The sequence below is a fragment of the Python bivittatus genome, unplaced genomic scaffold, assembly GCF_059951505.1.
Source record: "Python bivittatus isolate LINGU-HERP-01145 unplaced genomic scaffold, Pbiv_v1 ctg000020_np1212, whole genome shotgun sequence".
Classification (NCBI taxonomy): Eukaryota; Metazoa; Chordata; class Lepidosauria; order Squamata; family Pythonidae; genus Python; species Python bivittatus.
In genome coordinates this window covers 97,698,689-97,720,670 of record NW_028277030.1, presented here as the reverse complement: position 1 = coordinate 97,720,670, position 21,982 = coordinate 97,698,689, and the positions used below count along the sequence as shown (strand labels likewise).

General features: G+C 40.9%; 1 protein-coding gene across 2 annotated transcripts; it reads left to right on the top strand.

The window, feature by feature from the left end:
• Nucleotides 1–3,080: 3,080 nt before the first annotated feature.
• On the top strand, nucleotides 3,081–21,703 carry LRRC73 (leucine rich repeat containing 73). Of its 2 annotated transcripts, none has more exons than XM_088145039.1 (6): nucleotides 3,081–4,348; nucleotides 5,642–5,754; nucleotides 14,755–14,877; nucleotides 16,418–16,518; nucleotides 17,048–17,231; nucleotides 21,572–21,703. In XM_088145039.1, exons 1-6 carry the CDS (start codon nucleotides 4,077–4,079, stop codon nucleotides 21,640–21,642), a joined length of 864 nt encoding a protein of 287 aa, XP_088001165.1. In that variant the 5' UTR covers nucleotides 3,081–4,076; the 3' UTR covers nucleotides 21,643–21,703. The 2 variants fall into 2 exon arrangements, with proteins under 2 accessions (XP_088001165.1, XP_088001158.1); XM_088145032.1 differs by having other exon boundaries at nucleotides 3,083–4,348; nucleotides 5,642–5,802.
• Nucleotides 21,704–21,982: the final 279 nt, after the last annotated feature.

Genomic DNA, 21,982 nt, shown 5'->3' with positions numbered 1-21,982 from the left:
ACCAAGAACGTGCATGTCAAAGGTCATAAGAAATAAGGAGTAGCTATACAATTTCAAATACTGGGAGTTATGAGAGTAGAAAAAAGATTAGAGTATTAGGGTGACGGAAGTGGTAGCAGCTCAAAGCAATTCTGCAAGAGGACATAACTTGAAACCGGCTCCAGATTGCCCATGATCCCAGGGCACCAGCAGTGTTTGAGCGCTAATCCCATTCATCAGCAGCAACTCTGAGACAGCTATAAAACTAATCCTTTCCTTGAAAATGCTGCAGCAGTGCAGAGCTTGAGGACAGTCCATTTCCCCATTTGCAGAAACCGCTGCCTCCCAGTGGGCTGCCTGTCCTTGCAGATTTTTCAAGGGGAAAGGTGGCCAAACAGCGTTTCACCTTTCCCGCAGAAGATCCTGGGATTTTGTTTAATACCACCAGATAATATGTAAGGTGAGGACTTGGATAGGGAGGGCATGCATTTATTTTATTTCCCTTTTGCACAGAAAAGGAGTCAAGAGAATTTTTAATTCTACAGGACCTGCAGTAGCTCAGGGCAGAGGTGACTCTGACTCTTTGCTTCTCAATGCAGCAAGGTAAGTAGAAGATTGTGGTAATGGATCACCATCAAACGCTTTGGAGAATCAGGGGAATGGAAATAGTGGTGTGTGGAAGTGCACTCATTAAGCCACAGTCTGAAGCTTGTTACACCTGATGGATCAACGAACTCACTATAGATGGCATAGCTCAGCTGAGTTCCATTTGATTATTCCCCAAAAGTAATTCCCACTGAGATTTACACCCTTTATCAACATCAGTTCAGGTACAGTATCCAAGTTTTGTTTGGAAAAGATATCAGCATCTCCCCATGAAGAACAATCCTACCTAAAATCCCAAGGAGCCAATACCAGACAGTGCAAAAAATACTGAGCTGATGGACTTCTGGTGTAAGTCAGTGAAAAACTAAACTGATGAACTGGGATCGTGGTGGTGAAGTTTTTTCCTAGTAGGCTTTCCTGTGATTTTATTGGAACCATGCCTGTGGCTGCTTTCCTTTCTTCTTCTTCTGTTAAATACTGTTCTGACACACAGGCTTAGCTAGAACCCAAGTAAGTGAAGTCTTCGCCAGCAAGAAACACCTGGTACCATCATTGTTTTTTGGGTGCCAGGCTAAGGTAGTTTTATTCTCCCGTACCTTTTAATAACACGTTAGTGCAGTAGTGATTTATGATTTTGTTATTGCTTCTTTTCCTTTCTGTTACTGCTTTAATCTTTATCATATTGTTTATTCTATTTTGTACTTTCGAACTCTGCTTTGTAAAGTACTTCATAAAATGAATGTTTTATTAATTGATTAAACCTATTGTCTTTAATTGCAAGTTTTAATTATTGCACTACTGTTTTTTTACACTGTTAGAGGAACGTGGAGCTATATTTCTCATGAGTGGTTGTACTGGGGTAGATGGCTGTGTCTTTTTCAGCCCTTGTGTGTATGGCTTTGCAGAGTCAGCATGAATATTGGGAGGGTGCTTTGTCTGGGACAGTAAAAGGCAGAGCTAATAATGCAACAGCCGTGTTGGTGTTCTTAAGAGATCCCCATATGCAGGCTGCGTGTGCTGGCTCAGATATTTATAACCAAGAAATAGGCCAAGAGTTTTGCTGATATCACACTGGTTTATACATCATGATAAATTATGAATGGTTTTGACTTTGTGTGCTGTATGAACATTAAGGTTTATACACCATGATCTATTGCTTAGTCTGTCATATGACCTCATTCAATTCTGCCTTGCTAAATGAGCTGTGACTTAACTCAGTCAAGGGCAGCAATGAGAATTGGGGGAGGGCCATTTAACCCCACCAGCATCCAATCATCTCTCTCCCCAATGCAAAAGTACTGCAGATCATGTAAACAGAGCGCCAGGCAAATAGCACTCTTGTGCCTTAAAGCTACATAAGATAGCAGAATGTGGGGCCCAGGTTTGGGCTAACGAAAAGCTCATTCCAGAGTGCACACTTGCTCATGCATATATACACCAAACATGATTGCACTAGTACTAGTAAATTAGCAAGAACAAAACCAATGATTATTGGAACCAGTTGTTGCCTAATTTTCATAACAACTCGGCTTGAAGAATTCTGATATATGACTTAAGATTCTCCTTCCAAGGCTAAACGTTTTCAGTTCCCTTAATCTGTCTTTATAGGACCATTTCTAGATTCTCGATCATCCCTGTTGCTCCTCTCTGAACCTATCTGAATTTGCCTGAATCCATCTTTAAGTGTGGTGTCCAAGACTGGACACTGTACTGTAAGTGAAGTCCAATTAACGCAGAAAGAAGTAAACCTATTTCCATGACTTGGAAACCCTATTTCTGATGATACAATGTAAAAAGCATTTGCTTTATTTATATTGCAGTCACGTTATATTGCTGACTCGTGTTCAGTTTGTAGTAACATAATTACAATTCAATTTTTTCACGAACGCTATTGCTGGTTGGGGAATTCTGGGAGTTGAAGTCCACACCTCTTAAAGTTGCCAAGTTTGGAAAAACACTGACCTAATTGCCTCACCAGTTTTCCCGCAACTACGAGACAGACCTTCGATTCACATTCTGGAGGATGGTCTCTGATTTTGCAGATGTGTGCTGGATCTAGTCCCCCGGCCCTGCCTTTCCCCCTTACTGCTTAACTCTTCCGTTTGGGGTGGAAGGCCCGCATCTGGCAAAGGAAGAAAGCAGCGCCCGCGAGCATCTGTCGAGCACACTGCGGCTTCCCAGTTTTTGGAGGGCGGAGCCCTGGGCTCTGGTGCTCTCCCCAGTAATTACCGCGCAGAAGCACCACGGGACGGAACCGTTTATCCAAAATTAAGACACCCCCCCCCCCCAGGGTATCTAGTCCAGTTGCTGCTTTTTAAAATAACCAAGTGTAATTATCCCATCGAGCCCCACCTGAATACTTTTTTTTTCCAGGCGGGGGGAACTGGAGAGGGACATATTGCTGCTCCCGCAGAAATCAGGCCGCGGAGGGATTTAGTGTGGAAAGTGGCGGCTGCAGGAGCCGCCGCGTGGTTGTCTTGGCAAGAGGCAGAGGCGGCGGCGGCGGCTCCGGTATCGGAGGGTAGCCATAGAAACCGGCACAGCGCCAGAGCAAGCTGGATCCTTCCCCCGGGAGGCAAGGAGGGAGGAGGCGGGGCGGCCCGGAACCCGCTCCGCGCCTCGGACAAGCGCGTCAGGCGCTGCAGCGGTAGCCGCCGGTGCGGTAAAAGCGGGAGAAGGCGGCGGCGCCGGGGAAGGGAGGCAGAGCCCGCGGTCTGGGCTGGAGGAGTCGGGCCTTCGCGGCTGCCCGGGGAGCGCAGGCGGAGCAGGTGGGGCGGCGGCGGCCCAGCACAAGGCGGCGGCCGGCCCCGGAGGGTCGCGACGCAGGCGCTGCGGATTGGAAGCAGCGCGCCGGGGAAAGAGGGGCTTCGCTGCAACAGGAACAGACCCGGAAGACGCTCCGCGGCCCCCTCACCGGCGGACGCCTGGTTCCCCGCTTCTGCAGGAGCCAGGGCATACGCGTTCTCCGGCTCTTCACGCGTATAAAATCTCGGAAAGACTTTGGCTCTGATTTGGATTTGCATTTCTTGTTCCTGGCATTTCAAACTGCTGCACCACCCATCAGTCTGCTTACTTTTCCAACCTTCTTTAGAAATGGAGCGCGCTCCCTTTTTCCCCGTCTAGACAGCAGACGCTATTAGCCTCTGAGCTTTTAACTCGGATTTGCGCGGAATTTACCTCAGTGCAACTAGGCACGTTGATGTGCCGTCGCGAATCCAGTCTGTGCAATACGCCCAGCAGGACTTTTCCGAATTGCATATTATTTTGATCCATGATTTGCTAAGCACTCCTGTATTTAAAATTGCACCAACCCCCCCATTTGGCACAGGATTATAAAACTGTCTCTTCACTCACTTCTGTAACACGCTGCTTTTCTCTTTTTAACCGGATTGCAGGGAGCTCCTGCTGCACTAGTCTGGGTTTCCCATTTTGAGTACAGCAACCGGATTAACGCAGCAAATTGCTGAAGCTGTTTTCTGGTTTACAGAGCGATGTTGCCAGGATCTATCCAAATCTCTGGGGAGACTTTATCCAGTGCAGAGATTCGGGATATTTGTGAGAGCCTGCGGGAGAACTCCATCAAACTGCTTTCACTCCGTGGTTGTCAACTTTCTGATCGAGATTTCGGTCGTATCTGCAGGGGGGTAGCAGAGTCTCATTCCTTGGCTCAACTTAATCTTAACTTGGGAATTGTTTCCAATATCAGTCGGGTCAAGCAATTGGCTGAAGCCCTGAAGACAAACCGCTCTGTCCAATCTTTGTTGTGAGTACTCCCTCCGCCTAGTCTCAGCGGAGGATGCGGTGGTGCAAATCCTGCAGGGCAAATGCTGTGCTGGTTTCTTTAAAAGTTGTGTTTCATTGACATAAACAGAGTGGGGGCTTCTAGAATTCCTTAGCATTATTAGCTACCTTTTCAATATTTTTAAATGGCGGCTGTTCCAAAAAAAAACAACCCAACAACATACATCTTCCTGTCTTGTGGGGGGTTATACAGAGATACACAATGCACTTTAAAGGACAAGTGGTCATCCAATTCGAAGTGTTGATAATTACCACAATTTAATCTTCCAAAGTAATAGTGATTCATTAGTAAATGACACCAATTAAAATTGAAAAGTCTGTGGTCTTCTAGAGGTCATACTGCAATTTACATTCATCCCAGATGTTTTGCTGTTTGGTCTGGAGCTGATAGGAGTCACAATCCAATAGATAGTAGTAGGGCTACAAATTCCACACTTTTGGTTAAGAAAGCATGAAAACATATCCATAATTTGCCATTTTGTCACATGAAGGAACCTAACGAATGAGCTTCCAAAGCTTTCATGCACTTTTAGAGGAGGTCAAGGACAGTCCTATTAAATTTACTATCTTTATTCAAAAATAGGTGTTTCGGTCCCTATAACTGCAAGTTGTATGATTTTAATTTACCTGATCCAAATAATTGGAATAGGTTGAACCTTATGTCAGATAATGTGCATGGTAAGTGCCAATTATGAATCTGAAATTAAAATGTACATTATTTCTTAAATCTTACTCTGCTGCTTCTCAAGCAATGACAGTTCTCACTTGTATTCCTTTAAGGCATTTTTATCAGAAAAAAATACACAGCCCTTTCTGATACTTGTGCCTTTAGGAAGATGGGGAATAGCTGCCTCTCTTCTGGAAAGGTGGCCTTGAGCATTTGTTGCAACAAAAACAACAGGGTGTCTTACACCTAAACTAACAACTTTCATGAACCAGAATCTGCCTAAGCAAACGTCTCTATGAGATCACTTCCAACATAGGAAATGGGCTCCCAAACATGGAAGTTCAGGTAAAAATATGCATTAGTGGGCTTCCAGAGAAGGCTTTTTATCAAACACTTACCCTGCCTCTTTCAGAAGATTCCAGTGTCCTTGTCCTCCATTGTAACCTTCCTGTGTTTTTCTACTAGTGCCCGGTTTTATTCTGCTTTCTGAAAATCAAGTGCATACCCAGCCCATACACTTAGGATTTGTCTGTTTATCGTTTGCAACTCAAAGGGAAGACAGTCTATAACTCCTTTTTATTTATACAGCCTTCATGGGAGTCCCCTGACAGATGCTGGTCTGGCCATCCTCAACCCAGCACTATCCATCCATCCCTCACTTGTGGCCTTGGATTTGGGGGACTGCATGCTGGGAGATGAAGGTATCAACTTGATTTGTGGGCTTCTTCCTCCTGATGGGGCCAAGTCGGGTAAGGAAGAGAGGATATGTCATCTTTTGCAGCTGTATTTTTGGACTTGCTCACACCAACGCATTCTTTTTCATTTAGGAGAGTGGGAGTAGGGGTCAGGAGTTCCCTGCCCAAAAGAAATTATGGCTTTGGTTTCTCAGTGCAGTGGATTCCAGTGAAAATCCTCTGGTAGATGAAAAGACTTAAGGAAGTTAAGAATAATTGAGATTCCACTCCTCACAGAGACAATATTGAGAACAAGAGTGTACTTCCTTAGTGTGGAACTAGACAGGTCCCTTCAATCAATTACATACATACATACATACTCAAGTTAAACTCTGTACTCTAGAGATGTGAATCATTCTTCTGTAACATAAGAGTTTTTCTGTATATGTCATACATTTATTTTTCTCAGAAATACAACTAAATGTAGCAAGTTTCAAACAAATCTGATAATTATCAGAAATTCCAGAGATTGATACACTGATTTACTTTCTCTGAATTTACAATCCTTTTCCCCCCACATATGTCACTAATTTCTAACCCAGATTCTACTAGGAATTTAAGAGTGGAAACACTGAATGTATATTCTGCTGAGTATGGATCCTCAGATAGTCTAGCACAAAAATAAATAAATAAATCTGTGCTTCTGATCCACCTACATTAAAAAAAAAATTTTTTTCTTGCTTTTTATGGTTGATTCCTCCTCATTGCAACAACTCCTCTTACAGACTGCTTTCCCTAATGTTGGAGTGGCATGGCAGCCAGTTATAAAAAGAAAGATCAGTTACTCAACTTCAGTGTAGGTAAATAGAGCATAATTCACTAAAGATAGTATCAAATAATTCTGTAATAAAGTTTCCAACTGTTCTGCTTCTAGTGTATTAAACATACTTTCCCCATTTTCTAGTTATTAGTTATATAACCAGATGTATTGCTGTGTGCATGTGTGTGTGTATAGTATAGTATATATATTCTCATCTTGATTCAATTTATAGTCCATTAATGCAATGACATGCAAAATGAGTTCTAGCTAAATTGTTTTGAGCAACTTTTGTCATGATGTAGAAGCAGGAGAGTGGCTTAAGTTCTCTATCATCAGAGAAGGATTCTGTTTAGGAAAATGAAACTAGCTTGCCAGGAAATGATGAAAGTGAAATGGATACCTCTGCAATAAAAGCAGTGCAGGTGAACATGTCCCACAGAACATTGGATTGAAGCAACGTAGAGGCTCTCCTCTGAATTGGGACAGTCAAATTAGAGTGATAACTTCCAGGCATAAAGTTTTGGCCAGGGTTGCCCAGACTCAGTAATTAGGAATAACACAATCTTTTGGAGTTCATTAAGCCCTATATAGTGGACTGTATTTTGTTTGGTTTTTTCTGTAAAATCTCAGCTGAGCTAAGCTCGGGACAAATGCATAACATTTTTCTTCTTTCCAAAATTATTTCTAAAGGGCTTAAAGCAATCCAGTTAGATTAGGAGACTCAAACCAACAGAGGAAAAATTAGTTTAAACTAAACATTGAATAAATGAATGCGAGCTCAAGCTTCAGTTATTACCAATCTAGACTCTTGACATAACAATGTGTACAATACACCTTGAGAAACTACAAATGTAGCTCTTAAGAATTTGGACTGAAAATTTCCAGAAGGCCAAAACATTATAGAAAGAGATCTGGGCACCCTGCAACAGCTGAGCCACCACTTTTGCAACAAATGGGTTCTATTAACTAAGGCAGGAAGACTGTTTCGGACCCTCTCAACAACATGTTACGTTTCTGCCTGATAGGACTCTACTGCATGGAAAGCAACCACTGACATCTATAAAACTTGACTTGCTCAGTGCAGTTTCAATTTACCTGTTGTCTGTATTGGGCTAGGTTTTTTGTTTTTGTTTTTTTACAACTCCCTGCCCCCCTTTTGTTCTTTAGGATAATTGATAGCTAAGAATTCCTCAATATACAGTAGATGACAAGAGCCTGTAAAGCTCTCTTCACACCAACTGCTTTCGAGGAAAGTATATATCATTCATATATAAAAGAACAGAAAGATGTCTGTTTGCTGTCATAGCAGGGTAAAAACCTGGTAAAACTATTGGCCATAGAACTAATATACAAATCAAACAGCAGAACCAATATACATCTTTACTTTTTTCTTTTCCAAGTTGGAATTAAACTAGCCTGGTGATCATGATGGTTACTTTTCACCTTTGGTAAGGATAGTTGTAATGTTTTTGAATAAGAAGCAACTATTTCAGGTTGCTGGTGAGTAATTATATTTCTTTAAGCATTCATCCCTAGGAATCCAGCCAAATGCTGGTTTTAAATGGAGAAAAGCTGCATTTATTTATTTATTTCCTGATATTATGGTATATTTTAAAAATTAAGTACTAATAATGCTATCTCAGAGTCCTTGGAGTTCTCTGAGCTTGGCTGTTTTCTTGCAAATGTTTCGTTACCTGGCTAGGTAACATCTTCAGTGCTAGAATGGAGTGGGGTTTGCTCTCTGTTTATATACAGTGGCATGCACTGCCAGTGTTGGTGGGGGTGGGGTTTTTGTTTTTTTTTTATTTTTCCATCAGGTAGTTCTTTGATTAGGGAAACAAAGAGATACCGACCAGAATGGGTAATCAACATGTCCAGCCAACCACTATCCGCTGCAGAACACAGTATCCTCCAGAAAGGCCTCAGCTATAACATGGACAATGCCAATCAGCTAAAATTCTGTGCAGCCTTATAAACAGCATTTAAAACTACCGGACGTAACACAGAGACCCAAGAAAACATAAGGCAGACAATCATACCACAGATCAGAAGAACACAGTATCAACACCAACTCAAAGCAGAGGACAGAGCAGCCCTCAAAAGCCTAAGGAAGGACCAAACCATCGTCATTCTCCCAGCAGGCAAAGGCCGAACCACAGTTATTATGGATAAATCACAATACTTGCAAAAAGCCAAAAAGTTATTAGAGGACAAAGAAACCTACATCCCAGTTAACATCAACCCAGTACAGAAACTAGACAACCTAATCAAGAAAACCCTTAACTTAACCAAGAAAGGCCAGATCACAAAAGAAGAACAGTGGCAGATGAAAAGCAGTGGACCCATCCTCCCACATTTCTATGGATGACCAAAAATATACAAGCCTGACATACCTCTTCAACCGATTGTATCTTTACCAGGGACTCCAACATACAACATAGCAAAAGAACTGACAAAAAAGCTTGGACATCTCACAGAGAAGAGTGAATATTCTATCAACTCCTCACTACAGTGCCTTGAGAAAATCAAACATGTACACATAGATGAAGATGAAATCGTGGTCTCATTTGATGTCATAGCACTCTTTACATCCATAAACCCAGAACTAGTGAAAGAATCCATATCAGCAGTACTACACAACACACCCGACCTAATCAAATACACCCAGATCAAAATACCCAGAATGATGGACCTCATCAACCTCTGCCTCACTACCTATTTTCAGTTTGATGGACAAATATACCAACAAATCAGAGGCACACCCATGGGGTCACCACTGTCAGGATTCAGCAGAGATTGTAATGCAACGCCTAGAAACTATAGCACTTACACACATACAACCTAAAGTATGGATCTGGTATGTAGATGACACCTTTGTTATAATAAAAAAGGAACAACTAGAGAAAACACATGAAACTATCAACAACATCTTCAAAGGAACACAATTCACCAGAGAGGAAGAAAACAACATGCTACCCTTCCTTGGATATCCTCATCAGCAGAGGAAACAACAGCAAATTAGAAACCCAAGTCTATTGGAAGGCAACCCACACTAATCAAGTACTCCATTACCAAAGTAACAACCCAACCTCCCACAAGAGGAGCTGTGCAAGAATATTATTCAAATGAGCACAAATGCATTGAAGCAACCCAGAACAGCAGAAAAAGGAAACAGACCACCTATACAACATCTTCCAACAAAATGGATATCCATGCAACTTTATCAAAAAGTGCCTGACCACTCAACCTACTACAACACAGCCAACACAAGCTATTAAACAGATAACACTGCCATACACCAGAAATGTCTCAGAAACTACCAACAAACTATTACAACCACATGGCATCTCCGTAGCACACAAACCAACTAAAGCTCTCCAAAACATCTTAAGCAAACCTAAAGACCCAGTAGCCCAAGAAGAAAAAAGGACTATAAGGACGAGCACTATGTAGGACAGACAGGCAGAAGGCTGGCAGAGCGCATCCATGAATACCAACTAGTAGTCAGAAGACACAATGAAAACTCCTTAATCTCACAACACATGGACAGACTTAACCATAGTTTCAACTGGGAAACTCTCAGCATCTTAGACCAAGCTAAATCCAAAAATGCGAGGGAATTCCTGGAAGCTTGGTATTCAGACAAGGCAGCCATCAACAGGCACATAGAGATAAACAACTTCTACACACTATTCAAAAGAGACAATAGAACGGTAAACAAAAGACCAGAATATCTCCTCACCAGCAATCATCACCCAGATAAGCAGAGATTAACACCAAGATTATCACCAGACATACAATCAGCAGTAAATAATACCCTAATCAAAGAACTACCAGAGGGAAAAAATTAAAACCTACGCCTCCACCAACAGTGGCAGCGCATGCCACTGTATATAAACAGAGAGCAAACCCCATCCCATTCCAGCTCTGAAGATGTTTCCTAACCGGGTAACAAAACGTTTGCAAGAAAACAGACAAGCTCGGAGAACTCCAAGGACTCCACAGTTCAACCCATACATATTCTCTTTTATTAATGCTATCTCTGTTGATTTTTTATCTAAGACTAATAATTTTCCACTAGTACATAAAACTATATATCTTTAGTTGTATACTGTAACATATTGCCTAATTACATCGTATATACAGAGTACAACATGTTTGCCTACACTATCAGTTCAGCCGGTCAGATATAGGCATTCATATGGAGAAGTGTAAAATGCCAGTCAACTGCAGTTGTGGAAAAGTATCCTTACAGTCACAGGGTAATGAATATATACAACTTTTTAAGCACGTATTCACAGTATAGCTTAATAAACTTAGTTTTCTATTTGGAAAGTATTATAATCTTTCTGTTTACAGAGTCTGGGACTTGCAGACTAGAAATGAAAACTTTGTTTAATGCAGGCCAGTCTTTTATTATTATATTTAACTTTTTAAGCTGCCCATCAGTGACAACCCTCAGTGCTATTATTTTGATTGGAGAATCAGAGAGCAGGCCTTCAAGTATTCCTGAAACAGCTTTCCCCAATCTGGTACTCCAGAAGTTGTGGGACTGTGCTATATTTGGCCATACTGGTTAGGATTTCATTTCTCATTTCAGCACATCTGAATAGCATCAGGTTGGGGAAAGTTGCATTAAAGGTAGAACCTAGCCAAATATTTAGCTTATTGTTACATTATTATGACAGTTGGGGTGGGAACATAGCACTTTTGGGGTTGCCTGTCAACCACCAAAACAACTTGGGTTTCTTCTGCTCCTGAAAATGTTTTGCTCCATTTCTAACATCTCCATATATATCATAGTTGTTGTTTAGTTGTTAAGTTGTGTCCGACTCTTCGTGACCGCATGAACCATATTGCGCCAGGCTTTCCTGTCCTTCACTGCCTCCCTGAGTTTGCTCAGTTTCATGCTCATTGCTTCAGTGATGCTATCTAACCATCTCATCCTCTGCCGTCCTCTTCTCCTTTTGCCTTCAATCTTTCCCAGCATCAGGGTCTTATCCAAAGAGATCTCTCTTCGCATTAGGTGACCAAAGTATCTGAGCTTGAGCTTCATTATCGATCCTTCCAATGAGCAATCAGTGTTGATTTCCTTTAAGATTGATTGGTTTGACCTCCTAGCAGTCCAGGGGACTCTCAAGAGTCTTCTCCAGCACCACAGTTCAAAGGCATCAATTCTTCGGCGCTCAGCCTTCTTTATGGTCCAGCTCTCACAGCCATACATTACTACTGGAAAAACCATAGCTTTGACTATGCAGATCTTTGTCGGCAAGGTGACGTCTCTGCTTTTTAATATGCTATCTAGGCTTGCCATAGCTTTCCTCCCAAGGAGCAAGCGTCTTTTAATTTCATGGCTGCAGTCTCCGTCTGCGGTGATCTTGGAGCCCAAATAAATGAAGTCTGTTACTGCTTCCATTTCTACCCCTTCTATTTGCCAGGAATTGATGGGTCCAGATGCCATGATCTTAGTTTTTTTAATGTTGAGTTTCAAGCCAGCTTTTGCACTCTCCTCTTTCACCCTCATTAAGAGGCTCTTTAGTTCTTCACTTTCTGCCATTAGGGTGGTATCGTCCACATATCTGAGGCTGTTGATGATTCTCCCTGCAATCTTAATTCCGGCTTGTGATTCTTCCAGCCTGGCATTTCTCATGATGTACTCTGCATATAGATTAAATAAGCAGGGTGACAGTATATAGCCTTGTCGTACACCTTTCCCTATTTTGAACCATTCGGTTGTTCCATGACCGGTTCTAACTGTTGCTTCTTGGCCTGCATACAGATTTCTCAGGAGACAGGTAAGGTGGTCTGGTACTCCCATCTCTTTAAGAATTTGCCACAGTTTGTTGTGATCCACACAATCAAAGGCTTTTGCATAGTCAATGAAGCAGAAGTAGATATTTTTCTGGAACTCTCGTGCTTTCTCCATGATCCAGCGAATGTTGGCAATTTGATCTCTAGTTCCTCTGCCTCTTCGAAACCCAGCTTGTACATCCAATAGTTCTCGGTTCATGTATTGTTGAAGCCTAGCTTGTAGGATTTTGAGCATAACCTTGCTAGCATGTGAAATGAGTACAATTGTGCGATAGTTTGAGCATTCTTTGGCATTGCCCTTCTTTGGAATTGGAACGTAAACTGACCTTTTCCAATCCCGTGGCCACTGTTGCGTTTTCCAAACTTGCTGGCATATTGAGTGCAGCACTTTAACACCATCATCTTTTAGTATTTTAAATAACTCAGCTGGAATACTGTCATCTCCACTAGCTTTGTTGTTAGCAATGCTTCCTAAGGCCCACTTGACTTCACTCTCTAGGATGTCTGGCTCAAGGTCAGTGATCACACCAGCGTGGACATCAGAGACATTAAGATCTTTCTTGTATAGTTCTTCTGTGTATTCTTGCCACCTCTTCTTAATCTCTTCTGCTTCTGTTAGGTCCCTGCCTTTTTTGTCCTTTATCATGCCCATCTTTGCACTAAACATTCCTTTCATATCTCCAATTTTCTTGTAGAGATCTCTAGTCTTCCCCATTCTATTGTTTTCCTCGATTTCTTTGCATTGTTCATTTAAGAAGGCCTTTTTATCTCTCCTTGCTATTCTCTGGAAATCTGGATTCAGTTGCTTATATCTTTCCCTTTCACCCTTGCTTTTCGCATTCCTTCTTTCCACAGCTATTTGTAAAGCCTCATCAGACAGCCATTTTGCTTTCTTGCATTTCTTTTTCTTTGGGATGATTTTAGTTGCTGCCTCCTGTACAATGTTACGGACCTCCGTCCATAGTTCTTCAGGCACTCTACCAAATCTAATCCTCTAAATCTATTCATCACCTTCACTGTGTACTCACAAGGAATATGATCTAAGTCATACCTGAGTGGTCTAGTGGTTTTCCCTACATTCTTCAATTTAAGCCTAAACTTTGCAGTAAGAAGCTCATGATCTGAGCCACAGTCAGCTCCTGGTCTTGTTTTTGCTGTCTGTATAGAGCTTCTCCATCTTTGGCTGCAAAGTATATAATCAATCTGGTTTCGGTATTGACCTTCTGGTGATGTCCATGTGTAGAGTCGTCTCTTGTGTTGTTGGAAAAGAGCGTTTGCTATGACTAGCTTGTTCTCTTGACAGAACTCTATTAGCCTTTGCCCTGCTTCATTTTGTACTCCAAGGCCAAACTTGCCTGTTATTCCGTTTACTCCTTGACTTCCTACTTTAGCATTCCAATCCCCTATGATGAAAAGGACATCTTTTTTTGGTGCTAGTTCTAGAAGGTGTTGTAGGTCTTCATAGAAGTGGTCAACTTCAGCTTCTTCAGCATCAGTGGTTGGGGCATAGACTTGGATGACTGTGATATTGAATGGTTTGCCTTGGATACGCACTGAGATCATTCTGTCGTTTTTGAGGTTGTACCCCATTACTGCCTTTCCCACTCTCTTATTGACTATGAGTGCAACTCCATTTCTTCTAAGGGTTTCTTGCCCACAGTAGTAGATATAATGGTCGCCCGAATTAAATTCACCCATTCCCGTCCATTTCAGTTCGCTGATTCCCAAGATGTCGATGTTCAATTTTGTCATCTCATGTTTGACCACATCCAGCTTGCCTTGGTTCATAGATCTTACATTCCAGGTACCTATACAATATTGTTCTTTACAGCATCGGACCTTCTTTTCGCTTCCAGATACATCCACAGCTGAACGTCCTTTCGGCTTTGGCCCAGCCGCTTCACTCTTTCTGAAGCTACTTGGAATTGCCCTCCGCTCTTCCCCAGTAGCATATTGGACACCTTCCGACCTGAGGGGCTCATCTTCCGGCGTCATATCTTTTAACCTTTTAACATTGTCCATGGGGTTTTCTTGGCAAGGATACTGGAGTGGGTTGCCATTTCCTTCTCCAGTGGACCACATTTTGTCAGAACTCTCTGTCATGACCTGTCTGTCTTGGGTGGCCCTGCACGGTATAGCTCAGGGCTTCACTGAGTTACGCAAGCCCCTTCGCCACGACAAGGCAGTGATCCATGAAGGGGATATATCACAGGTTACCATATAATTGTAGCACTAGTTTGAACAACAGTGTGTTGAAAATATATTTTGAGGTTAATTGATTGGTGTTGGGTAAGTTTAATCTGCCTTAATGATTCAGCAAATGTGATGTTAGTCCTGAATGGAAGAGGCTTTGTAAAAATTGCCTTAGAGTCACCTGGCTTCTCTTTTATGCCTAGGATTGAAGGAACTGACTCTCAGTGCAAATTCTGGTATCACACCCAAGGGATGGGGACGTCTGGCTATTGCAGTGGCTCATAGTTCCCAGGTGCGAGTGTTGAACTTGGACTACAACCCCCTGGGTGAGAGGACTACAGATATTTGGCAGTGTTTATATGTCCTTTCAGCTAATGGAGATCTTGCTGGGCTTATACAGGTTATAAAATTTAAGGCTTAAACCTTAAACAAATCCAGATAATACCCAACAGACCTACTTAGAAGGCCATTATGCCTTCTTGGTTGGGGAACAAATTAAATTGCCTTATACCAATAGTAATTTAAAGGCAGTTTACTCTGTCCTCTAATCAAGAGGACCCAATGACCCTCTGTGTAGGCTGCATAGGAAAAAGGCAAATTTGGCAGCTGGTGAAGCTGCTTTCTGCAAAGTCATCCCAATTGTGCCAGCTCATCCAGTGTTTTCTACCCCAATCTTCTCCAGCCCATTGCCTGTGTTGGGACTCACCTGGTCTTCAAAGGCTGGTAGGGACTTTGTAAATTTAGCACTGCAAAAACTAGCACTGATGATGTTACTTAGCTGGGTAATGAAACATCTGCAAGCAAACCACCAAGCTCAGAGAACACCAAGGACTTCACACTTGGTAAATTTTCAGACAGGGCTTCCCCCAATCTAGGTATTTTTCTTTTTTTCTGTTAGTTTGTCTGTGAGGACCCACTTTGTCAGGAATAATGCTTCCACCCATATGCTTGAAATAAAAGCAGTAAAAGGAGGTTTAAGAAATTACTCAGTCGCTGAAACCAGAAAACCAAACCTGCTGTCACACGCCCTATTCTGAAAGAGTGGGATGGAGGACTACTGCATTCTACACAGGGAAGGGCAGCAGAGCACTACCATCAGGAACCAAGATTATGAGTTTCTCCTGCAGACTCTTCGGCAGTACCTCATTCTTGGGGTTATTGGCTGGATTCCATCCCACATCCTGTATGCCTTTATCAGTGGGCTTGGTAGTCACAAGTTGTCCCTTTCCCAGCTGCTGCTTCAAAAAATAGCAAGGCAAAGAGGAGTTCCTGCAGTGGTTGCCATGGAAACTTCCTTTCTCCCTAGCTTCATTGCTGAGCTGATTTGGCAGCTGGTGAGCCAAGCTGCTCTGCTCTGCTCACCAAAGGAGACAAATGTGAACATCTTGGCCATACATGTGCAAACCCTACCTCACCCTGCCCTCTCAGGATGGATGAGGCCCTTTCTTTTTTTCCATACCTCCACTCAAGGTTTACTCTTTAAGGGGCGGTGCATGTCCTTTCATCTGCTAACCAATAATAAGCTGCTAGTGGATTACTCAGACAAGGAGAGAGATTACTCAGAGACATTTGCCCAATGCCAGAGGATTTTTTTTTCTTAGCTAGTTTGCAAAGGATGAAAAGCAGGAGGAAAAGGAAGAGTTGTTCTCACCATTCCCTAGCATCTTGCACTGTCAACAGATGGTAAAGTACTAATGCAGCATCTTGTTTAGGAAGCTGCAATGGGGAAATTCAGCTGTTAGAAACCATAATCTGAGGAAAAGTGGAGAAACTTGCATGTCCCTCACATTCTGCTACTCTTGAAGTGGGTGCATTTGTAGACCTGCAGTAAGCTTTGCTCACATCTCCTGGTTTTCCGTTCCATAGGTGACCAGATAGCAGCAATGCTGGCTGTTTCAGTGGCATCCAGCCGCACCTTAGAAGTTTTAGACTTGGAAGGAACAGGACTTACCAACCAGTCAGCTATGGTAAGGCGGCATGGCTCTTTGTTGCCCTTCTCTTGCTGCTCATGTAAGTCAGCATAACCAACTGCAAAGCTTGCATATAGCTTCCCCTCCTCCCAAGATGTACTCTTCCTTTTCTCAAGAGACCTGTGAATTTACAATTACTTAAAACTTTATGGAGGACATCCTTCTTCACCTTAGATTTTGGTTTGGTGTGAAGGGGGCGGTTTTTTGAAGCAACAGAGATGGACACAGTTACAGGTATTAGATAAGATGAATTGGTGATAAAAGTCCTGAAACGTTTATTTTAGGGATGCAGAACTTGCTTTATGTCTCAGCATCCAATTATCATTACTGTGATTGGGAACAAGAAGAAATACAAATCTGTTCCCAGTTAATTGGCTGTTCAAGACTTGTTAATCCCATGTCAAAATAAATACATTTTAGATCTTAGAAAAAAACTGAGTCCACTGCCTTCTCTTTCTTGGTCACCTGGCATCTACAGTGAGCTGCTTCTCATGATGCTGTTCTGTTCTGTTCTGACTCAATTCAGATCCTACTGGACATGGTGGAAAACTATCCAACAGCTCTGAGGACACTGATCCTGGCAGAGAACAACATTAGTCCTGAACTACAGCAGCAGATCTCAGACCTTCTCTCAGAGGGAGAGGAAGAAGAGGAGACTGTGCCCCATGAAGTGATGGCCAGAGAGAAGAATTCCTGGATCTGTCAAAGCAGTAAGATTGGTTCCTCTTGAGAATGGGAGGTGACACTGTATGGGAGGTTTACAAACATGTGGAATTAGGGCACTTCATTTTTTTATGTTTTGATTTCATTGTTTGGAAAAGGGAGAAAAGAATTTACTAATTTACTTTACTTGAACACTATTCATTTAGTCTCACATATATGTTCCTATCATACTGTACAGCTACTTTGTTTATATTTAAGTTTATCTAACTTTATAAGGGAGAAAATATTAAACATATAGAACAGCATAAGTACACCAGATACCTAAATTGTCCACTAATTGAGATCCTAGTGATGGAATGCTTTTTCAAATATAGAGGAATACTCCAATCATGATATAATTGATAGAGAATGGATATCTTCCCATTCTTGTAATACTGAAGCTTTGGTAATTGTATCTCTAAATTGTATTGTTTTTTCATTCCAATATTTATTTGCATTAGCATAATTGGCAGAGTTTATCTAGAAGTGAAAGTCTTTGTGTAGGATGAAATCTTGTCTTTAATAGAAGCTGATGGATACTAAATTTGAATATAACCCAACAGTTAATGCTCTCACGGAGAGCCAGTTTGGTGTAGTGGTTGAGGCATCAGGCTAGAAATTGGGAGAATTTGAGTTCTAGTCCTGCCTTAGGCATGAAAGCCAGCTGGGTAACCTTGAGCCAGTCACTCACTCTCAGCCCTAGGAAGGAGGCAATGGCAAGCCACTTCCAAAATCTTTCCAAGAAAACTGCAGGGACGACTTCCAGGGAAGAAATGGCAAACTGAAAATGGCTCTGCAAAATATGGAGCTGACAACCGCAGCGGAATTAAGAGCCAGTGAGTAGACTTGTTTTTTGTAATTCCTCTCTGGACAAGGAGAGGACTCGAGATCGCCCACAAGTTGTCCAGACAATTGCTCCTTGCGAGGAGACTGCAGAAGAGTGGTCTCCAGCGGGTTTAGCACTCTGGAAGATGAGGGAATAGCCATCTTGCTCATACTGCAGTTGGTGCCTCTAAAGGACACTGGGTTCATATACTTCCTTTTCTAATCACTTTTGGAAATTGCTTGTTAACTGCTTTTCAGCTATTAGGAACCTTCAGATCCACAAATTTTACAGCACCAGGTGAGTTTCCTTCAATCCTTAGCAAAATAGGTTTTAAATACAAGTTTAAGGACTTAATTTTTTTTTCTGGAATCAAGAGCAAAAGGATGATTAAAACTTTGATTTTAGAAAGTTACAAACAGACTAAGGGTCCAGATAAATTTGAAATAAGATTTTGGAATTAATTACAAAGAATCCTTCCCATGGGAAAATGCTTTTGTTTTGAATTCCTTAAAAAAAAAAGAGAGAGAGAGAGAGAAGACATTTGCAAGGACTTGTCCAGATAGTCACCAGGAGACTTGAAGGGATGCACACGATAGATGATAGATAGATAGATGCTTTCATACTGAAGGTGATTTTCTTGAATCATTCATATAAACTGGTATGTGACAGTAAGAATTAACAGAGTGATCTACCCTGCCTACAAATGCACACATATACCAGTCTGGTTTCCAGTTCATTTCTTTATATACAACAGTGCCATAACTGAAAATCAGAAGTTAAATAGCCTTGCAGCTTCAAAATATATGTAAAATTAGCACTTAACAATATGTTGTTATCCTGGGGGAGACACTGTAGTACCAATGAATATCTTTTTTCTTTAATTTTACAAAAAAGGGGCTAGTTTGCTGCATCTTTATTTAAACAATACTTCTAGTTTCCACATAGGCCCCAAAAGACATACTTAGAAAATAAAATGGTTACTGGATGTAGCCCAGTTCATCATTTGGAGCTATGCATACCTGTCCAGTAAATAAATAAATAAATGGCTAGTGGAAAGTACAATTTAGTGAAAAAGTATGTGCCCATTTTCAAACACTTTGAATGTTTGCATATCTTGGTACATCTCTGATGCTGAAAGTTATCAGAGCTTCATATGATAGTGATATAAAAACAGAATCTGAGCAAACAAGTAACACCAAGGTCTGGTGCTTGTTTTTTTAAAATAATTTTTATTATTTTAATCATAAAAGATAATACAAATTGAAATCAGAAAGAGAGGAAATAATAGAAAGAAGGAAGTGAAAAGTGCAAAGAAAAAAGGAAGAGAGGGGAAAAAGGAAAAAGGCAATATTTAAAGAAGTAACTTCCAATCTTCATCACAAGTACAAACAAACTTAATATTTCTCCACCCTCTAATAGGTAATATATATGAATCACTTCTTCCCATAACCCATCCCTTATCCACTCACAAATCCATGAATCATTAGTGTTTCTGTCCAGATGTCAGTAAAAAGTCTATAAAGGATTCACAGAATTTTATAAAGATATCTTATTTTAACCCCAAACAAATCAACTTTGTATTCCTTCCTTTTGCTTCTAACAACCTTAGTCCTTAATTCATTCAGATGCTGTCCTAGGATTTGATCTCCCTTCAATTTTTCTTGGTTTCTTTTCTTTTTCCTTGCTTTCAAAGGTTTCTTCAAGTTTTTAACAACCCTTATTTGTAAATACAGTAAAAAGTCATTATCCAGGTCATTCTCTTGGCTTATCATTTGTATTTCCATTTTGACTGTCATCTCTGTCTTATAGTCCAGAATTTCTTTGTTTTCCAGTATTTCTGCATCACATAATACTTGTTTATCCCTTTTATCCTGTCGGTCTTCCAAAATATTCTCTTTCACATCTTTCATCTCTTCTTTAAAATCTTTTGCAAATAATACATCCATATAAGCAAACATTGTTGCTGACATTGCAGCTACTAGTTTCTGACCCCATTCTTCAAAAATCTCCTGAAATGCCTCAAATGTCATAGTATTATCTGTTATTTTGTAGGTTCTACAAAAGACAGGCTTTTCTTTTTTTTTCTTCCTTCCTTCTGCCTGAAATCTTTAGTCCCCTTTAGCGTTTCATTTCTAAAATTGCAAAATCTCAAATTTCTATTGCTTATTTCCTAATAGATTAAGCAATTTATATTCCCATGAAAATATTGTTTTAATTATTTCCCAAATCTTTTAGCAAAAGTCCTAATATTTCAAAGTTGGCTGGTCCCTTAATTTGTTTGTAACTTTTTTAGATTAAGTTCTTATTAAGCTTTTTGCTATTTACTTCAGTTTTTTTACATTCTTTAGGCTGTCAGTTAATTTGTCTTTTGTATTGGAACAAAGGTTAACTCAGGTGGTTTTTCAAACTTATTGCTTTGAAGATCTCTTTCAATTTTAAAGTAATTCTATTTCAAAGGTGTTTAGAAAGTGAGGCTTAATGAATCTAGTGTACTTAAAAGGTTCCTCCACAGTTGAAAGCTTGATGGCTTCCCTTGTCTCCTGGTGCTCAAATCCATGGGAAACTGCTGTCCTGCAGTCTCCTTGTATGGAGCTGCTGTCTGGAGCACAAGTGGGCAATCTCTTGTCCTCTCCTTTATTCAGAGAGATTCTGTTAGACTGGGCTCATCGCTGGTCTGTCAGTCCTGGCTGCGGCATCATCAGCACTCCTTCAGAGACATCTAGTCCACCATTTCCTCACTCGGAAGTCCCTCCTGTTTAATTTATTTTATAAACAAAGTAATCTGATATGCAGTGAGCCAGTATGAAAAAAGTAACCAGCACTCCTACTTGGTTCAGTTCAGTTAAAGGGATAAGCAGGACTAATTGTGGGAAACAGGGCTGATTTTGGTCAGTCCAGCCCTATATAAATCTCACAGACTTTGACTCCCCTAAGCACAGTGGAGTTCTCAGTATACAGATTCTAGAGGTACATTATGCACTGCTCAAAAGACATTTGTGAAAATCTCCATTAAAAAATCATTTAGGCCCATAAGCCTGGAAGAGATTACAAATTTGGCACAGTAACTTTTAATGGCACACTGTATGCTCAGTGGGTTGGGTGAAATAATGGGGAAATCATGCCACTGACTTCTGGCAATTTAGATTAAAAAAAGAGTTGTAGGATCCACAAAGATAGTGTTTAACAGTGCATATTTTCCTATGATTTATTCAGGTGTAGAGGGATATCCCACATCATATACAGTTCATCTAAGAAACTCAAGTAGGTAACATTTCAATTGGGAGCTACATTTTTTAATTATAATTTTGGTCACCAAGGGTAGCATAGGTATGTCAGGTAATATCACTAGATAGAGATGGCTGGATTTTTGCTGTTGTAATTTTGAGAGGAAGTTAAAAGAAAAAATCACAAGCTGAAAAATTAACCATTTTGCCTTTGGATTTTGGCAGTACTATCTACAGGTTCTAAAGGAAGATAAAAAGTTGCCAGTTCCACTGTTAAAGAAAATTTTTTCCATTTCAGATTCCAGTTCCCAGATGGTCTTGGTAACATCGGGCCTTGGAGAAAGTCTATTAGCAGAAACAGAGATGTGAACAGAAAGTCTGATGAGAATAACATTTCCATGTACTGTATTTGGAAAGACCATATATTGGTAGAAATGTATATTTTCACACATCTTGTGTAATGTCTACTGTGCTTCTGAATTTGTGAGTGTATGCACTAGGCAAAGATAGGAAAGCTGATATGCCCATGTGCAAGTACTAGGCTGTGTGACTGCAGATCCATATGCTATGTCTAGCTAAAGTCACCTTTTTTTTTCCTACTCTGGAACCAGACCCAAATTACTCAGTCCTTGTCATTTGCTTTTGATGGTTCAGTTGCTGTATTTTTATACTTCACCATACTTGACTGATCTTTGGGAGAAGCTGCATT